We start from the raw sequence: 19,949 nt of genomic DNA, 5'->3' as shown, positions 1-19,949 counted from the left end.
TGAGCTATAGAGAATCTAGGGGACATACTTGAGTCAAATGGTGTTTGAAATCATTTGAAAAACTATAGTTGTTTAACACCGTTTAAATAAAGACGTCGCCGCGAGGCCTCAGACTTAATCAGTCTCGGAGAAGAAGGGAACAATATTACTTTTATTTCCAAGAGTTGTCTGTTGCAGACCTACTTCACCCATTGACGCACCTTGCCTCGTGTTTTCTTCTCCGAGAGAGCTATTAGGAGATTTCATCCGAGGCCAGAGGAAAATGTGACAATCAGACATTTATGAAAACTTAAGTCAGAGCCCATCTATCTCCTCCAACGGGAGCCATTAGCCGGGTATATTCAGATGAATCTCCTGCAGCAGGTCTCTCTCCAGCTTACCTCTCTCCTTTCTGTCTTTTTTTTTCTGACACTCTCCGTCTCAGTGGGACTCTTAGAAAGATTGGTTACCTCTATCTCTGTCTGGCCTTCTCTCAGACACAATCTCCCTCTCCTCCTCCTCCTTCTCCTCTTCTCTCTATCTCTCTCTCTCTTTGCCCCTGTCTTCCTCAGTGGGACTCTTAGAGAGATCTGCCCTGAATCCTGAATGACTCCTCTGCAGTATTAATGAGGGGAAAGCTGAAAATCTGAAGCTGACTCTGACAAGAGGGGGAGAGCAGGAGTAGAGACGTTAAAGACAGAGACAGAAAGATGGATTGGAGGCATGGAGGGGAGAGAGGGAGGAAGAGCTGTCTGCTGGAAAACCAAATTTCTGTCCATGTTAACTTTCTCTTTCTTTTGTTTCCACAGACACGCCCATATTTAACCACCTCTCTGCAAAACTAAACTGAAAGCCAAAGGGCAGGAGGACAGGAGAAGACTCAGGAAGACAAAGGGAAAGAAAACAGTCCGTGGGATGCCAAGCAGCGTAAACAAACTTGGCTGAAACACAGATTTTCATCAAGATCATCACAACGGGACTATTTCAAAGAAAACCTTGTTATACACAAATCAGCTCTTGGTCTTTTTGATTTGTTTAAAGAACGCGTTGGCTTTGTAACCACCTCACAGGACACTTCAAGGAAGAGGCCATACATGAAGTCAACCTCCATGCTTCCAGCGTTTCCATTTAACATAAACAACCCAAGCTTGAGCGCATATACAACAGGCCTCATCAGATAGAGCTGTAAACTCTGATCTTTAGAAGCAGAAAACAGGAGCACATGAAAGTTTAATGTATCTGACCTGACAGCTGCTGGGTCGGTGGGCATTTGATGTTTTGTTGAGCAAAGAATAAAACTTCATATCGTACAACATTAAAGCTGGAACCACATTACGATAAAGGAGGTAAATTAACTCCATATCTTGATAATCCGTGTGACTCCGGCTGCCTAATATGCACATTTACTGACTCGCAAACTTCACAACCCTCTAAAGGATTTATTAAAACTTTACAACTGCCAGAGAACGTCAATTAACAGGAGTCACAGCTCCGTATCCAAAAGCCATGGATGGAAGAACAGACAGCATCCAAGATTTTTTCAACCAACTTTGGAGCTTCACTACAGACAAGCACGACCAGGGGGTCTTCAACACTGTCTGCCTGGTGGTCCTCCTAACTCTTCCCCTGCTGGTGCTCCTCACCGCTTTTGTTGTGTGCTGCCACTGCTGCTGCTGTCGCCATGCCAACAGCTGCTGTTGCTGCTGCTGCAAAGACGCCATGGCAACCGCAAGGTCAGAAACGAAGAAGAAAAAGAATTCAGCCAACACTGAAGACTTGTGGATCTCTGTCAAGACGGGGCCGATGACACCTGACAGGGTCGCCCTGGCCATGGTGTAGGAATCCATTTTATATTTTGAAATTTCTGATCCTGGGTCAGTTGGTGCAGTCGAGCTGACCAAGCTTCTCAAAAGAGTGAAACTCGAACCAGCTCGAACTCAAAGGACACTTTAGACAAATGGGAGAGACCTCACATTGTCATGGGCACAGATTTGGTTGTAAACAGTGTACAGATTCTTGTTATTTTGTAATCATGTGATGTCATGTGTGGAAAATGTTTACAACATTTTGTATGATCTTTTTAGTGTGTGGTACATAAAGGAAGAAATACGCAGAACCATATATACCTGCAAATATGTGTGCGTGTGCTTGTGTGAGTGGATTAGATAGAGAGAAAGTGTGTGAGAGAAGTAGTGTTATTGAGAGCACTTTGTTCTTAGAGCTCCCATGTGAAATTCATTGCATCTGTATTTGGGAGAGAGAGCCAATTTAAGGAGTGCACAGTGTTCAGATGGCCAAAACACTGCCTACTTTTCACACTCAGGCTGAAATCTAGATTCGTGTTTGACTCACTTCCTTAAAAAACAACAAAAAAAGCCACTGATGTCCAAAAAGTTTCTCTCACAAGATGCAGAAAGAGAAGCAGAACTTATCTCATTTTTACTTCTTTCCTGCTTTCTTACTTTACTTGCTACAGTGTGGGACGCAGGAGAGACACTCCTCCTAGGTTTGGTTTTTGAGTGGTGTTGTATTCAGGTCAAGTGAGCCTTAAAGGCACGATTCATAACCTGAATGTAAGGAAAAGGACCAAGAAGTAGAAAATAAAATTGGAATCTGTTATTCTTCCCTAAGATATTTGAATGCACTGATTAACACAACCAGTCAGTAAAATTTTCTGGGCTTGTACTTACTGAAGTTTTAGATTTAAGTAAGTTCAACCTGGACCCCATTTTCCCATGTTTTGTGTCTAAGTGACAAATGGGCACGACAATTTTTGAAATTATATTATTATTGAGCGAGAGTGCTGCAGCTGGCAGCCATGAAACAGGCTGCAAGGTAACCACTTGGTGTATGTGTACAGTGTAAATTCACGTCCACTAAAAGTGCTTGTTTTTGCCACTGACAGGCTCAAATTATTATTCTAAGTCTGACAAAATTATAGAAAAGATCCCTATAGAAGTCAACCCTTTTGTTGGAGTAAGATCCTCTTTGTTTAACTAAAAACAGCCCCAAAATTGCCACAGGCAAACCCGCCAGATTCCATTTAAATAAACATTAATTTTAACATATGTAGAGTTGGGGATTGTTAGAACAGTGGAAACACGAACCAAGAAGGTTTTGGAGAGTTTTATTTTGTTTTTGTTGACTGTGTTGTTTGGAACAAGGTTGATTTTTCTGAGCTATTGCACCATGAATAAAGTCATCAACTAGATTATGTTGTGTGAAATGGACATCACATCACAGCGTCATGACTATGGCGGACCTGTTGCAACTGTCACAAATTCACATTACTGCTGGTATGAACAGTTGATAATAGTTTTACCACCAGAGGCTCAATGATACAATATTTTCCTGATACTTAAGTCACGATACAATATTACTGCGATTTTAAAGTTTTTGCGATATGCTGAGAATTGCCGTAACATACACAGACCAGCTAAAAATCAAAACCACTGACAGGTGGAGTAAATATCATTGATCACCTCGTTACAGTGCAATGTTATGCTGGGAAACCTTTGGTTCTGGCATTCATGTGGATACCACCCGACATGTTCCACCCACTCAAACACCATTGCAAACCAAGTACCCCGTCTCATGGCAACAGTACTCCCTGATGACAATAGCTCCCCCAGCAGGACAATGCACCATGCCACACCACAAAAAATGCTCTGGATTGGCCCAAGGAACGTGACAAAAAGCTCAAGGTGTCAACCTGGCCTCAAAATTCCCCAGATCCCAATCTTATCAAGCATTCATGGGACGTGCAGGTATGCCAGAGGTACCCCTGAGCCTCAGTGGTGCCTCCTCAAATCGGACTTGGCTCTGACCTGTCAAGGCACAGACACAGTATCTCTGTGACACACAAACATCTGTGTTTGTGTCGGCTCCTTTAAGTCCTGTGGGTTGTGAGGTGGCTAAGCGGCATGACCAACAGATGCTCAATCAGATTGGGATGTGGCTAACTTGGAGGCCAGGTTGATGCCTTGAGGTCTTGTCATATTCCTAAGGCCATTCCTGAACAGTTGTTCCAGTGTGGCATGGCAACTGTCCTGCTGAAGGGCCACTGACATCAGAGAGTGCCATTGCCATAAAAGGGGGTACTTGGTGTGCAGCAGAGATTGGGCAGTTGGACATGTCAAATGGCATCCACATGAATGCCAGAGCCCAAGGTTTCCCAGCAGAACACTGTACTGTAACAAGATGATCAATATTATTCCCTTCACCTGTCAGTGGCTTTAATTTTTTGGCTGATCGGTGTATATTGCTTTATCTTGAGATTTATTTATAATGAGATTACGTTGTCACTCAGTTCATCTCACATAAATAATTTTCATCGCAGAAAATATATCTAATCAAGCAAATTATTTTATTACTCTAGTAGGCTACCAAAAGTTTTATTTGTATTTTCATATCACTAATTTATATGATAAAAAAAACAATACTTGGCATCTGGCGATACAATATTGTGACACTATGTTGTATTGATTTTTCCCCACTGCGACTGTACATAAAGCTGCATTTTATTGAATTCATTTGAGAAACAAACACAATAATAATTTAATCTCTAAGTCAAACTATTGAACTATGCATGTGAATATACCCTAAAGCAAAAACTTACCCAACTTAACATATTTTCAAAATATTCAGAGCAGAGAAACCCTGAAATAATCAAATGATTTGGGCTTCAAGTGGATTGTGCCTGAAGGCTCATATTTTTTTTAAGTGTATGACATCTCAAAGCCCAATTAAGCAGAAGTGTCTCAGCAGTATCATCATGTTCAGGCATTAGTTTACACTGCCACTAAGTTGATCTTCTTGCTCAAGTGCTGCTGGGAAAAACAGGCTCCAACTCATTTCATTTCTGCTCAGACACATACATTCCCATGTGGAAATTGGGGTTTGTCTTTTCTGCTTCATGTTCACAGAGAGAAACTGTGCTTGTTGGGCTTAATTTGAAAGCTTGCCCCACAAAATAAACTCCTCCGTAGCTATGCATGATCTCTAATAAGCACTATCGCCCACACTAAGAGTTTGCCAAGAAATTACATCATCGACATTTTCAGGGGTTGGCTGAACATGTCACTGTGGTTTGTATGCGTCAGACCGATACTTAAAGTCAGTTTACAGAGTTCCTATTTATTACACTGACTATACAAGGCTTTCTCAACAGCTTATAGATTATGATAAGAATGGGAAGTAGAAATAGAAAGGTAAGATTTAAAGGACTTGCTCAACATTTTGGGAAATATTCATCTTTGCTTTCTTGCAGAGAGTCAGATGAGAATATTTACCACTCTTGTGTCTGTATGGTAAATATGTAACTGGTTAGCTTAGCTTAGCACAAAGACTGGTAACAGAGGGAAACTGCTAGCCTCGCTTTGTCTAAAGTAAAGTAATAATTAAAGGTTTTACTGATCATCTTTCCTCTGTAGATTAAAACACATCCACAGAGCTTTTACAAATTTGCAGAATGAAAGTATATTTTTTCCTAAAATAATGTTATGACTGTGAATTAATCATTTTCAAACTTCTGTTGGGTCTAAAATTAATGTTTAGTTTGCCTTTGTGTAAGATGTCTGATGTTTGGTTGCCAATACTGGTGGAACCTTTGCTATGGCACAGTGTTACCTACAGCTAGCTAGCAGGGCCAAAAGGCTCAGGGGGCCCCTAAGCCAGAGCTTCTGCATTAAGTCACTTTTATGACGTTCTCATTTCTTGTCAAAGGGCTTAGTCATGTTTGTCAATAACAGAGCCCCAAAAGTCCTACAAAAGAAAATAAAAACTGAAGGAATAGAGCGCCCCAGGAATGAGTCACAAAACCCAGAAATGAGTCAGCATTTTACCGCGCCCAGTTCCTTCATCTCAAAGTCAATGTTGGTTTTTTTATGGATTTTTGGCTGGATGCCTGAAATAAGGTCTGTCACATTTTGCTCTACAAAATGAAATACGTCAGTAAATACTCCACTTGTTTCTTTAAAAGAGGCAGTTGCTAACAAGTGGCTATATGAGACTCCACAACATCATCACACCGAGCTGCGTCGAACATGGCTTTACAGTGTTGTTATGGTGGTGACGTTAATGTCATGCGACCGCAGTGTAGTTTGCTTTTAGCCTAACATTAAGCTTTTTACTTCTGGCGATTGCTTTTAGATTTAAAAAAAATCATAAAAGTGATGTTCATTCACGAAGATTATCTTGCAGAACAAAATGTTTATGTATCATAAACGTGTTTGCCACAGAGCTAATTTTTGGCAATAATCTGAAGTCCACTGGAAAAATCAAAGAAGCTTTTTGACAAGGGAACCAGTGTGAGGCTAATTTCCGTGTCGGCCTATAATAAAATGTCATTCCTGGGGCACTTTGTAGCCTCAACAGTCACTTTGAAGATGTCACAAGGAAGAAACCATCATGATAGATTTTCAAGACAGTGTTTTTAACCCTCTCAGTTTATCTACAGGACTCTATGCAATCGATCTTTCACTAAGCCCCATCCCTTTGTGATGGTCCGACAAGCTGAGGAGTAAGCATGGAGCCCACACTGTAACTAACTGCACTCCCTGAAGAAATAATCATATTTTTGGAAAAATGAAACAGTGATTCCAGAGAGAAGCAGACAGAGGGGTCTACAGTCTGTGTTTGAAGGATATATCCAGGATGTCAAACTGACTCAGCAGCAACAACAGGTTAAAAAGACAAAGATAGTTAGAAGCTAAAGCCGAACTATAGGCTACAGATCACAGTGTAAAAGTGAACCACCACATCACTGCTGATCGCCACAGAAGACAATGAATATAAAGGGAGACTTTGCTGATATTGAACCAGCTGTGTGGCATCACAGTGTGTGCAGATGAACGATGTTTGGCTTCACCCCCGTGCCGCTGCCAGCACCCGGACCTTAGCCGCCGGATGGGCAGGGATCTCCAGGGTAAGTCATCTGCGCACAATGCAATGCCACAGAGCTGGTTGAATATCTGCAAAGTTTCCCTGCTTCCCTTCACTGGTTCCTGTACAGCAGGGTCGGTCTTTGTTTCACTGTTATAATCATTAAAAAGCAAAAGCAGCATGTGTATACATTCAGTAGGCTATATCTTCAGTAGCTAGCTAGCTAACCCTACACTTTTCAGGGTTTGATTTTGTTTTTGAAACAGGGAAGAAACGTATATCTTTTTCCAACCTCTCCAGGTAACGAGTATCATTAATACACGACATGCCCCAGGCACAACATTTAGCTCCAAATCCACAAAACCAGCCTGAAAATGAAGGAAATCTGAAACGACTGCATTAGAGTCAATGGAGCACAGCTGTGTTGTTGTCAAACCCTGGTCTGAACCAGCCCGATGCTACGTTATGATTGTCTAATCTGCGTCTGGGGACTGGATTTAGCAAAGGGGCAATTTGGGTCATTCCAGTCTGTGGGGAAAAACAACAGCATGTTGTACCTGCCGTAGAGGGGCTAGGGAGCCTTTTATACATTATCCCCAGGGGCCCACTGTGTCATAATCTGCCTGTGCTAGCTAGCCACATCCTAAGATTAGGCCTATCATAACGTTAGATTACATAAATCTTGAAACATTGCTCCACAAACTAACCACAACCTATCACTAATGTATAGTTACATATTGCAAAATGAATTCATTACTCTACAAGGAAAGATTCAGCACTTCACAAGACAGATTCTGCCTGTCAACTCGAACATAAAATATGCAGATTGTGCAACAAACCAGCAACCACTTCTGTTTCTAGCAACTGCGGTATTGTGACGTGAATGCATGGAAGGGGGAGTGCGACATCTAGTGGCCAATTTTATCAATAGCATCTTTAATATCTTACATCTTGTTCAATTAATTCGTAAACGTGTAAAAATTTAAATTTTCTGTTTTACAGGGACTATGTGTAAGTAAATATGTTTCCTGTTTCTGCTAAACAAGTTCAATAATTCAAGACATGACTGCTAATATATTTTTTAATTCATTACATCACAGTTGCCTCCCCGCTGCAATCAATCACCAGCTGACCATGAGTTACTGATATTCATCATCAGTTGCCCAATCCATCATACAGCATTGTGGGTGTTTTTACAGCCCTGTTCTATAAATGAATGCTGAAGTGTTGGTTGCATTAACGAGATTGCTTTGTTTTTCTGTTAACATGTTCACACCATCTACGCTTTTCTCTTGACACCTGTTAGGCAGTCTTCGTGATGTTGAGCCTCACTGTGTTTAAACTTCTTTCACTTTGAACAGATCTTATTATATTTTCTAGAGGAACTTTATAAATCAGCTGCCGGAGTCAAAAGGTAGGGAACATTAAGTATATATGGGTTTTTTATTCCCTTTGTCAGGTCGCTGTGATCAGAGGGAAAAGAGGTGGGAGGATTTGTCATCTGTTTGAACAGTGAATCCAGCGTCCTCGATGGTTTTCTATACAACAGTGCCACTTTTTTTGATCCTATCCAATTATGCATGACATTGTATATTTAGAACATGTTTTTTTGTTGTTCTACAGTTGGAAAAATGCTGAGGGGAATCTTTTTTTTTTTAATTATGTGCCTGGCTGGGCTTTGTTGGTAGCTCTGCATGCATAATTTATCCTGACATATAGAGATGCAATGATAAAGGACAGCACAATGTGGAAGATGACAGGGAAAGAAATAAAGTATATTTTTTAGCAATGTGGAATCTCATATTTCTGTTTCTGATGTAAACCGAAGTTAACTGAGCCATTGAGTTTTGACATACAGTCATAACTTTGTGTGTGAACATGTCATATATTGAGCAGGCTGTGAAGACTCAGACAATATGCTCACAAAATCTCAACATGTATTTATTTTGAGCATACGGGAACAAAGCTCCTGGTTATTTGTGCAGACCGTTAACACGCTGCACTTATTGAGACAAGAACTGTGACTGAATATGAAATGTGAGAAAAAAAACACAAACAACAAAGAAATGCATTTGTTTGTGGTGCATTCACATGCAGCGCGACACCTGCCTAAAAACGTTCCTTCCTATTACACCATCAACTTTCACTGCAGTGGATGGTGGAAAATAAGTAGATAGAAGTGGTGGAGGAAGGATTCCTATGGTATGAGCTGTGTAAACAAAACTGAAAGCTGCAGAGGCAATGCAATTAATAAGCACTTCTGCCTCTAGTGATCTTCATGAACATGTAATTTTCATCATCACTTTGATGGCCGTAGCGGAGTAATCTTTGATGAAAGTAATCAGTTTGGCTGGAGGAGCAATTCATCTTTGACAATATTAAGGCTCAGACATACACTTTGGGAAATTTGTTCCGTCTCGCAGATCCTGATTCTTAACCTGCGTGAGATATTTGGTGTTTGTCAAAGTATTAGCATAACTTAAGTCTCAGCATGTAAACAACATGTTTGTTTATTTCACTCTTTAAGGCCTGCGGTGTGAAAACGATCCTTCACAACTTGTCATCTTTTCACTGTGACGTGAGAAAAAAAAAAGGGGGAGTCTCACATTCGATCAGGAGGTGTATCCAGCTCCCTGACAAATCGGTTTTTATCACTGAGGCGCGTGGCCAAGGTGTGGTGAATTGTAAACAACAATCAATGTGTTGACAGCATTTTTAACACTTGAGTGGTTGAGTGGTTCTCAGCCATTGTTGAGTACTCAACCCGTCATGGTTCAGCTGACATCGAGTAGTATCCCCATCAGCACATTTGTGACTGAACATGAGAGGTACATGTAAATAGCCTCATTCGAGCCGCCCAGCCTGTTGAATGGAATATAAACTAAGCAGGCGAGCCAGCTGTGGCTCTTGACATTTGCTGTAAGAGCACGATTTAGTAAGAAGTGCATCTGATGCCTTTACAGAAATGAACAAAACACTCAAAATCTGGCTGCTAAGGCTGCTGGAAGTACTACGAGCAGGGATGGAGAAAGTACTATAATATTATAGTGGTGGAAGAAGTAGTCAAGTCCTTTACATAATACCACACTGTAAAAATACTCTGCATTGAAACGCCCTGCATTGAAAATGTTACTTAAGTAAAAAGTATTCAAGTACAATCAGGAAAATGTATACAATGTCAATTAAATAAATCAAAATAATTAAAAGGAAAAGCAGCAAGTCCTCATATTTTAGAAGCTGAAAAATGACTTAAATTGTCAAAATAGTTGTCAAGTAATTTTCTAATCATTCAACTAACCATTTCAGCTGCACTTGTATATTTTATATAGTTAAAATCTTAAATGGTAGATTAAGTAGTGACTAAAGTTAGGAAATAAATGTAGTGGAGTAAAAAGTGCAGTCCTTTTGACGTGTAGTGGCGTAGAAGTAGAAAGTAGCATTAGATTAAAATACTCATATAAAGTAAATGTACCTTAAATTTGTACTTAAGTCCTGCCTGATGCCGACTACTACTGTTATTATTAGTCATACTTCTACTATCATCATACACATATGATTATTATTGTTACATACATATACAAGTATATAATAATGTATGCTCTTCCTGAGGTTTCTACCATTTTTTTCCCCATTAAAGGCTTTTTTGGGGAGTTTTTTTCTTATCGGCTATGAGGGTCCAAGGACAGAAGGATGGCGTATGCTGTAAAGCCCTCTGAGGCAAACTGTGATTTGTGATATTGGGCTTTATTGATGAAATTGAACTGAAGTACCGTACTTGTGTAAATGTACTTAGTTGCACTCCCACACTGCAATATCATGATAATTATCATTAAATCATGACAGGCCGAGATAATACAACTGTTGGATTACAGAACACCCTTAGGTTCAAAAATAAATGTCAAACCACAGACCCTGGTGACCAAACCAACTGTGAATTCAAAGATGGCGCTTTGCAGCCTGTGCACATAACTGATAATCAATCATGCATATGCAACTGTCTTCCTCTCTGCAGCCTTACAGAGTCAAAACTGAATCAAACAGAAACGACAAATAGGTTAAAGTCTATGGACAGTAAAGCTGGTGCAAAAAGGATGAAGCCAACTCAACAGCCAACAGAGTCAACAACAGCATCACAGCAGAAAACACAGATGTAGCTTGTAATGAAGCAGTGCAGCAATCACACACATGAGCAAAGAAGAAACTGTTTGTGTTACTAGGTGACTGCAGTTACAATTATCAATACGTTTAGTGTTGTACTCACCTGTATGAACGTCAGTCCTCCACTGTCTGCTCCTGGTTCAACCTCTCTGGTCCCAGTATAACCAGTCCACTCGGCCTCTCTGGTCCCGGTATAACCATGTCCACTCGGCCTCTCTGGTCCCGGTATAACCATGTCCACTCGGCCTCTCTGGTCCCAGTATAACCATGTCCACTCGGCCTCTCTGGTCCCAGTATTACCAGTCCACTCGGCCTCTCTGGTCCCGGTATAACCATGTCCACTCGGCCTCTCAGGTCCCAGTATAACCAGTCCACTCGGCCTCTCTGGTCCCAGTATAACCAGTCCACTCTCCGTCCCACTGTTCCTCAGTTTGTTGAGCTTAACGAGGTGCAGTCACCCACCGTGAGCAGGTTAGCATTTAGCATAGTTAGCATGTTAGCCAGCGCGCATCTGTGGGTGTGTTTGACTCGGGTCACTAATTAGCTGCTAGCCAGGCGGCCCATAACTAATTAATTAAAGATGGCGGCGGCGTCGTCGTTGTTGTTGTTGTTTTACTTTGCTAAGGTACAATGTTGCCAAGCTTCACCCATATTTACACCCATAAATATTTTCATAGCATAACCTTGTGTATTGTTTGTAGGTTACTTTTAATTGCAAGCCTCGGCACAGGTGCGACCGCACACACCGGAAGTGGCGACGCGTCTTTTCCGGTTTGTCAGCCGCTGATGAAATGCCGTCCTGAAACTGCAGACATTTTAACATATTTATTTATTCATCTTATTAAGTACAGTACATTGTAATTTAGTGAACATAGAAAACACTTTTTTTTCTTTTTGTTTTATACAACCCCTACCCATCGGCCCTACCACATGAATAAATAAAATAATATTATTAATAATAATAATTTTTAAAAAAAAGAATAAAAATAAACACACACATTCTTCCTTCTTGACATAATGGTTGAGTCCATGACAATATAGAGGGAGTTGTAAATGTAAAGTAATCCAAAACAATCCCTAGGTAGATAAAATGTCACCATATATTAAATATTTCATTTATTCTGAAATGTCCTCAGTTTGCCTATGTAGTCAATCATAGGGACAGGGTCAAATTTTCCAGATGACCCCTTAGACTATATTTAATTTTCTCCAGGTTTAAGAAAAGCATGAGGTTTGGTGGCAAATGGTGACTGGGTTTATGCTGACTTTTTCATGTGACTTTCGATGTTAATGCATTGAGTACTTACGCAGACCTAAAATTACCTATTTAAAAAATACACATGTAGGCTACACACACTAAACGGAATTTGTCACAGAAACTAGAATCAATGTAATTTGTCAGGGGTCACTGGGGATGGTTGCAACACAGGATGGTTGGGAACCACTGGTCTAGGCCAAGTAGCCTTTGTGCTACTGAGAGAAATGCAAAAGGTGTTGCAGACGTCCCCAATCTCCCCGACTTCTCCTGGATGAGTTACTCGTGTAATGCTTCCATTGTATATTGGAACAGCGTCAACAGAGATGTGACAGAGACACAGTGCATCCAAAATTAGGTTAGCTAATCCCCCTGCAATACCAACAACAGCCACTAGGGAGTACTCACACCTTTACTATATAATGTATGCTATAATGTAAAACTTTAAAACTGTTTAAATGTAAAACTCAGTGGTATTTTTTTTCATTTGCTCAGTGACATTTGCTTCTTCTCTTCTCTTCTCTTCTCTCTGGTATGTACTTCTCTCTTTCCACGAACAGCTCATACGTCACCCCTTTAAACAAACACTCCCTTGTTACAACATTACCAAGTTCTCTCATGGAAAAAACACATCACACTGAACCCGAGGCGTAAGTGTCAACCAAAGTGACACACACAGGCAGAAAAATGTGTATGTCTGCATGCTTATACTGTATATAACCACACAGAGGAGACAGACAGACAGAGGCAGAGGAAGAGGGGCTCCTTCCCCCCCTCTCTGTTTATGCTGGCACTAAGCAAACCACTTGCCTTGCAGAGCAATGGCAGGAACCAATCTCCTTAAAGTAATTTGCAATCACTGTGGCTGAAAAGGCCTTTCGCATCAATGAGCTTTTGTGAGACATTTCATTTCAAAGTTGAAATGAAATGCTATGCTAGAAATATTTGCTGCCAAATTTCAGGCAGCAGCCTTCTCACACTCTCATTTGATTTTCATGAATAAACACTCCAAAAACATTTTCTTTTCACTTCTACATTTGGCCTTTGAGGAAGGAATGGCATTCCCAAAGTGGCGAAGTGTTTGTTTGAATAGATCCTATCTTATATCTGTATCTTTTTCTGTGTGCTTAAATGGTGCAATGTGCTCTTTGTATCCTTTCCATACACTTTTAGCAGCTGTGTGAAACTGCTTCCTGCTCAGACAGCCAGTGAGCTGTTGCCGTCTGCAGATTATGAGATACTGAATTGGGAAACTGTTGTGAGACCAGACGGCAAACAGTCATCAGTCCCCGCAAGTTCAGTTGCTCAATTCAGTATCATGAAAGTGTTGCACTGTGGGAACACCGCAGTTCTAGACAGAGAAAACTCAACTGAAGAGAGTGTCAGCACTCACTGAGCAGTTTTATTGTAAGGAGTCCTCCAAGATTCTTAAGAGATTAATAATGTGAACCCAAACTGAGAAAACTCCATCTGCCAAGGATGTTGTTGAAAACAGACGTAGATGATTTTCTCAAATTAGAAATGCAGATTTACTCTGTGAGGACACTTTGAGAAGTGGATCATTAGTCTGTTGGTCTATTACTGGTGTCAAAACTGAGATAGTTGGACAACTATTGGAGTGATTGGCACACAGTTTTGACAACACCCATGTGTGGGTGAATCCCAGTGAATTTGGTAATGTCCCAACTTTTCCTCCTGCACCACCAGCCGGTTGACATTTTTATTTCAGAGTGAAACGTCTTGACAACTGCTGGATGGATTGCCAAAAAATTTGGAATAAATTTTCCCCCATAATAACTTTAATAACTCCGGGGATCCCTTATCTTTTATCCTGTGCAGAGGTAGGCAACCTGTAGCTCCAGAGCCACATGTGGCTCTTTAGCCCCTCTCCAGTGGCTCCCTGTGCAGTTATCTTTTAACATTTTAATTTTCATTTATCATTGTTGCAGGCCTAAAGTGAATCTTACATTCCCCAGCAATAAAAGTGCGTAGCCTATACATCAATTTAAAAAAAAAGGTTATAACAATTCATCCACTAAAACATGTTTCACATGTCTATGGCTTGACACCTTTTCCTCGACATTTTGCCGAACCTCCCTGTTGGTGGCTAGCCTCGCCATTTTATGCCTCTGCACACCAGTCAAGTTGCAGTTACAGTTTACATTCATTTTCTGTGAAAACACGGATGCTTCACTTACATTTTCCCCCCTGGCAGCATATAAGATCTATTCAATCTACCAGTGTTTCAAGGTGGACACCCAGATTAGCGTCACCAATTCAGTATCTGACCAAACGTAATCTCTACTGTTTTTGAAAAATTATGTTGAATAATGGCCAGAAAAGTGTTTTTGCAGAACGTTATGATGTCACAGCGAAGTTGACCTTTGACCTTTTGAGTATCTAATGTCATCACTTCATAATCACATTTATCCTATTAGACATTTCTGTGAAATTTTGTCATTATAAGCTTATGAATTCTTGAGTTTGGGCCAAAAATATGTTTTGTGAGGTCACAGTGACCTCACAAAACTCTTGACCAGCAAAATCTAATCATTTCATTGTTGTGTCCAAGTGACTGTTTGTGCCAAATTTGAGGAAATTCCCTGAAGGTGTTCTTGAGATATCACGTTTATGAGAATAAGACGGACACAAGGTTATAGTGGCCTTTGACCTTAGACCTACAACCACCAAATCCTAATTAGTTCCTTGTTGAGTCAAAGTGAACGTTTGTGCCATATTTGAGGAAAGTCCTTCACGCTGTTCCTGAGAATGGGACCTACGGATGGATGAACAGACAACCCAAAAACGTAATGCCTCTGGCCACTGCTATTACAAGCTCAGCGGCATCAAAAGGAAAGTCTCACAGGAAAATAGACTTTAATATTGTGTGGACAAATTTGTTTGCTTTTAGTGCCATTGCTGCCAAGTGAAAGTACCAACTAATCATAATTAGCCCACTGCAGAGTCACCACTTTGTGGTAAAACATATTAATGAATGCTCATTTAGACCTATTAGAATTGATGACTTAATAGGCTGTGCTAAATCCATTGTAAGGCTAGAACATGTTTTGCAGCTCCAGATTTTTTTTTTGTTGCTTTCTAAAAAATGGCTCTTTTAATAGTAAAGGTCAGTGACCCCTGATCTACTGCCATCATCAGGTCAAACTTTTACCTCCGCTTATACAGGGCCAGGTCGTTGGGGCAGCAGGCCAAGCAAAGAACCCCAGATGTCACTCTCCCCAACGATACTTTCCAGCTCCTCCTGGGGGACCCCAAGATGTTCCCAGGCCAGATGGGATATGTAATCCCTCGAGTGTGTTCTGGTCCTGCCCCGGGGCCTCCTACCTGTGGAATGTGCCTGGAACACCTCCAATGGGAGGTGCCCTGGAGGCATCCTGATCAGATGCCCGAACCACCTCAACTGACCCCTTTCGATGGGAAGGAGCAGCAGGCGAGCACGAGTGAGGGTACATCCATCGGCCTTAGCTGGTGATAACTCGCTAAACTAAGATGATGAACAGAGCACACACTACCTGCAAAACATGAGCATGTTATGATTTCCGTTGTGAGCCCTGGATCTAATAATGGATGCACTGAAAGGGTTACTCGCCCCTGTAAATGTTCCTTCCGTCCTTACTGGCTGTGTAGAGATCCCTTCTTAAAGCAGTTTCAATGTAAGTGATTGAGGACAGGACCATTCAGTTCAAGGACAACTGAAGCTTATATGAGGTCGCAGCAGTCTGCAGTTACATTGAAAATGCATAGGGAAAAATTTTTTAATATTCCTTGACAGATCTCATAATAATATGTTAGCGCTTAGCTCAAAGTGTCATCTACAGCCTCACAGAGCTGCTAGCATGTCTGGAGACTTAGTCTTGTTGCGTCATCTCAAGATGGATTTATACGGTGACATGGTAACACAGCACTGACATTTCCATGGTAAGTATTCAAACTTCCACCTCTGCAAAAAGACACTCACACATAATTTTGTTCAGCCCCTATCCCTTTAGGCTCTATAAAATGACAATATCTTCATGTAACAAAACCTTTTATTTATTTATTTATTGAGAATGTGTGGCATGAATATGAATGAGCAGCTGTATCGTTAGTCTGACAATACAATTAGTAAAACAAAATAGATTCATATAAGGGTTTTTAAATTCCATAGTCACAGTCCTCATTCCTGACCTTGAAAATCCTGTTTAGGGATTGGCTGGAATAAAACTTTATGGGTCATGAAAGCTTAAAAAGAAATTTTGGTGAATTGAAAATTTATGAGAAGCGCTAGCTATAGATCAATTCTGGCATATCAGCAGAAATATTGATTGATGTGCTCCATCCTTGTCTCGTAAGCCAACAGTTTGTAATAAAAGTGTAAAAAAAATGTAATTATGTAATAAAGTCAAAGTCAAAGCAGTATTAATAACCTTTGTCAGCTTTCCAGATTAAAAACAAGAGTCTGGCCGTTAAGTCGTGGAGGATGGGGCAAACACACTTCATCCTTATTGACGTTTGATATAAACACACATCACATTGATTGATATGCGCTGTCCCTGTCATATGAATGTAAAGCAGGAGCAATATGGTCATTCAGGACAGCCATCCATTGTTATTCTCTGGCTCGTCCTGCACACACTAATGTGATGCGACAGTGTTTGCGGCATAGTGACAGCTGAATGTGACACCGCCAGCCAACTTCATACTCAATAAACTCAGGGGACTAACTCGCTAATCGGTCACACTCCAAACAAAACACACAAGCCGTTTTTACCGCTTTTTCTTACATTTATGTTGTTATGAAAATACTGCTATACACAAGAAAAGTCGCTACTCAAATTCTTCATAAGACATAAAATAAACAAATATAATACAAGTAATCCGGGCTGCTGCCCCGAGGTTTAAAAGAAAGTTAAAATGAATGCAGTAATTGGAAAAAAAATTGATATTTTGGTTCCAAATTTAACATAAAAGCACTGTTTCCTGATTTATAATTGAGGCAGTGAAACAGGAGTTTAAAAAAATAACAATTGCATCATAACTGATAAGACTAAACTCATTAATGTTCACTTAAAAACAACTCCAAGGCAGTTTTCTATTCACCGCTTTCCTGCCATCACACTAAACCTAGGAATTTCTGATGAATCTCATTGTATATAAACAGATAATAAGTTACTATTGCATATGAACATTTTTCTCTTTACCCAAAGAAGTGTTGTCCAAGAGTTGAGACACATCGAAGCATGTAGACCAGTGGGGACATATGTATGTACATATGTACAGAAACACCCAAATCTAGCATGATGGCAGGTTAATGGCACTGATGTCAATTGTGGTTTTAGTGTGAGGTGCTCTGTTATTTCTTTTGGAGGTTTGTGGTTCTGCTCTTCTCTCTGGCCATCAACGATCGCCTCTTCCTGCTGGACATGGCTCCAACAGGTCGGATCTTCATCTCGGTGAAGTCAAGGGACACCAGGTGGCCCTTCCACGGCTCCCAGTTCACTCCCTGACAGCAGATTGAGCGAGGAAGAGATCGAAAAAGGGGAGAGCGCAGTTAGAATGAGACATTGGAGTGATGAAAGGGAAAGGAGAAGGGAAATGAGGGAGACAAGAAAAAGGGTGAGAGACAGAGTCACAGAAGAGGCAGGCGGCAATGACAGACAGGCAGAATGACAAACACTAATAAACACCAGCCTCTGGCTTCATTTCTTGTGAGTACAAACTTGTTTTGACTGTTATTGCATTTTGCCAACAAACATTGCGGGAGACATCTGCAGCGGCAATATTATGGATGAAATCTCGACAAGAACAGAGAAATCCCCTGGCATTTTCTTCAGTATCAGACTCCCTTAGACATAATAACTGTTGTTGTTACCCTATCAGCCTGGTAAAAAACACTTATGGTTTATAGCTGGTGTGAGAAATGTGTTTTCTTATCGCTGCCGATGGATTCAGGCCATTTCTGTTTCATCTGAACAATCCAAAACAAAACAACTAAGAGTGGGCTGGGGTGAAGTTGTCTTTGATTGCTGACCAGGGAACGGCCCCCAGGTCAGCACACTTTTTTTTTTGTCTTTTTGTAAGCATGTTTTGACAGACACCCAAATAATAGTGTTTTTTGGGGAGGGGGGGTCATTAATCAGTGAGTTACATTTGTTGTGCATTATTTTAGCAAATCAATACATGAGAAGCAGCTTGTTGTGAGCAGTCGTTGTATAACTCCTGACAGAGGTATGCACAATGAAAAATGAATACAAAAAGAGCAGAACTTTTCCTTGAAACCTCCAATGACTGTTGAATTAACCAAGAACATCGCTCAATAAAAATTTTATTTGCCACATTGACATTTTGAGCTGAAGGGGACTCACCTCAGAATGGCAAACACACAGAATAAAACAGTTTGGGAATCCAGTTATTATTCACGGCCAAAAAGTCTCCAGTATAACTTGACTTTATGAGGATGATTTCAGTGCTACAACTTGAGGCTGAAGCGAAGCCTTGAGACTTATCTTAAGGACCCAAAGACAGTCAACCTGGGTTAGTATAAATCTGCTATCACATAATACTGTCAGTGCCACCTATTGGTGAGATGGCACACAACACCAGAAGATTTGACTTCTATACTTTGTCCTCGATGTCATACCATAAAGACCTGTTACGTTTGGTCAGAGTATTAATGTCAGTGACAGAACAATATTATTTAATACAAGTATAATTCATTTTGTGCATGTATGCTGATGCACATACCTGCGAGAAACAGACAAACCACTCTAACAGAAGGGATAGCTGCACCCTACAACCATCATGTGTGATCCAATGCAGCACTGCTCACTCACCACACTGTGTCTGACATCTCCCCATTTCCCGTTGGGGTTGGCCAGGTGACAGTTCTTGTACCACCAGGCGCCACGGTGGGTCAGGGCACAGTTACCCAGGGCGATGTCATTATCTGAGTCAACAGTAGTCCAGGGCCGGCCTTGGTGGTAGGTCATCGCATCACCTGGGGATCATCAACAATAATAATAATTAGTGCACTTTAAAGGGACAGTTCACTCCAAAATTAAAGATACATATTTTTCCTTTTACCTGTAGTACTGTTTATCAGTCTACATTGTTGTGGTGTGTGCTGCTAAGTGTTGGAGATATCAGCCACAGATATGTCTACTTTCTCTCAAATGCAATGGAACTGGATGACACTCAGTTTGTGGTGCTCAAAGTACCAAAAAATACATGTGAAAAACTCATGAAATCATGACCCGGTTATGCAAGATAATCCACAGAGCTTGTTGTGAGCAGTTTCATGTAGGAACTATTTTCTTTGTAACCGAACTACACCTGTGACTGCGTGTAAGGAAGCCTGCATCTACTCATGAACGAGAGGCTCATGCTCGTGGCAGCGTGAAAGGTGCTGTAAGCATCAATGGCGTCCTCCTGTAACGTTAGCTAGCTCAGTGGTGCTAGGTGAGCTAGCAGTAGATGCACGCTTCTTTCTGCGTGGTGATACGGTAGGCAAATGTAATTGGGTAGAGAGAAAATAGTTCCTACATGAAACTGCTCACATCAAGGTCTGTGGATTATCTTGCATAATCAGGTCATGATATCTAGAATGAGACCTTGCTGTTGAGTTTTTCAAATGTACATCTTTTGTGCTCTTAGCATCACAAACCGAGTGACATCT

The 19,949-nt window shown here is 40.8% G+C and overlaps 2 protein-coding genes across 6 annotated transcripts in view; one reads left to right on the top strand and one right to left on the bottom strand.

Annotated features, from left to right (window-relative positions):
- The first annotated feature begins 1,334 nt into the window (after positions 1–1,334).
- Positions 1,335–2,112, top strand: kiaa0040 (KIAA0040 ortholog). The gene has a single exon (XM_078173335.1). The coding sequence runs from the start codon at positions 1,486–1,488 to the stop codon at positions 1,816–1,818; it is 333 nt and encodes a 110-aa protein (XP_078029461.1). The 5' UTR covers positions 1,335–1,485; the 3' UTR covers positions 1,819–2,112.
- A 14,193-nt stretch (positions 2,113–16,305) lies between these two features.
- tnn (tenascin N) overlaps positions 16,306–19,949 on the bottom strand; it is a 50,412-nt gene continuing 46,768 nt past the window's right edge. For all 5 annotated transcript variants that reach the window (XM_078173326.1, XM_078173329.1, XM_078173328.1 and 2 more), the window contains 2 exons: positions 19,108–19,271; positions 16,306–17,777 (listed from right to left, as the gene is read on the bottom strand). In XM_078173326.1, coding sequence (XP_078029452.1) covers positions 17,628–17,777; positions 19,108–19,271 — 314 coding nt within the window. In that variant the 3' untranslated portion in view covers positions 16,306–17,627. The remainder of the gene's footprint in view (positions 17,778–19,107; positions 19,272–19,949) is intronic.

The sequence above is a fragment of the Epinephelus lanceolatus genome, chromosome 12 (assembly GCF_041903045.1).
Source record: "Epinephelus lanceolatus isolate andai-2023 chromosome 12, ASM4190304v1, whole genome shotgun sequence".
Taxonomy (NCBI): Eukaryota; Metazoa; Chordata; class Actinopteri; order Perciformes; family Serranidae; genus Epinephelus; species Epinephelus lanceolatus.
This window is presented reverse-complemented; position numbering and strand designations above follow the sequence as displayed.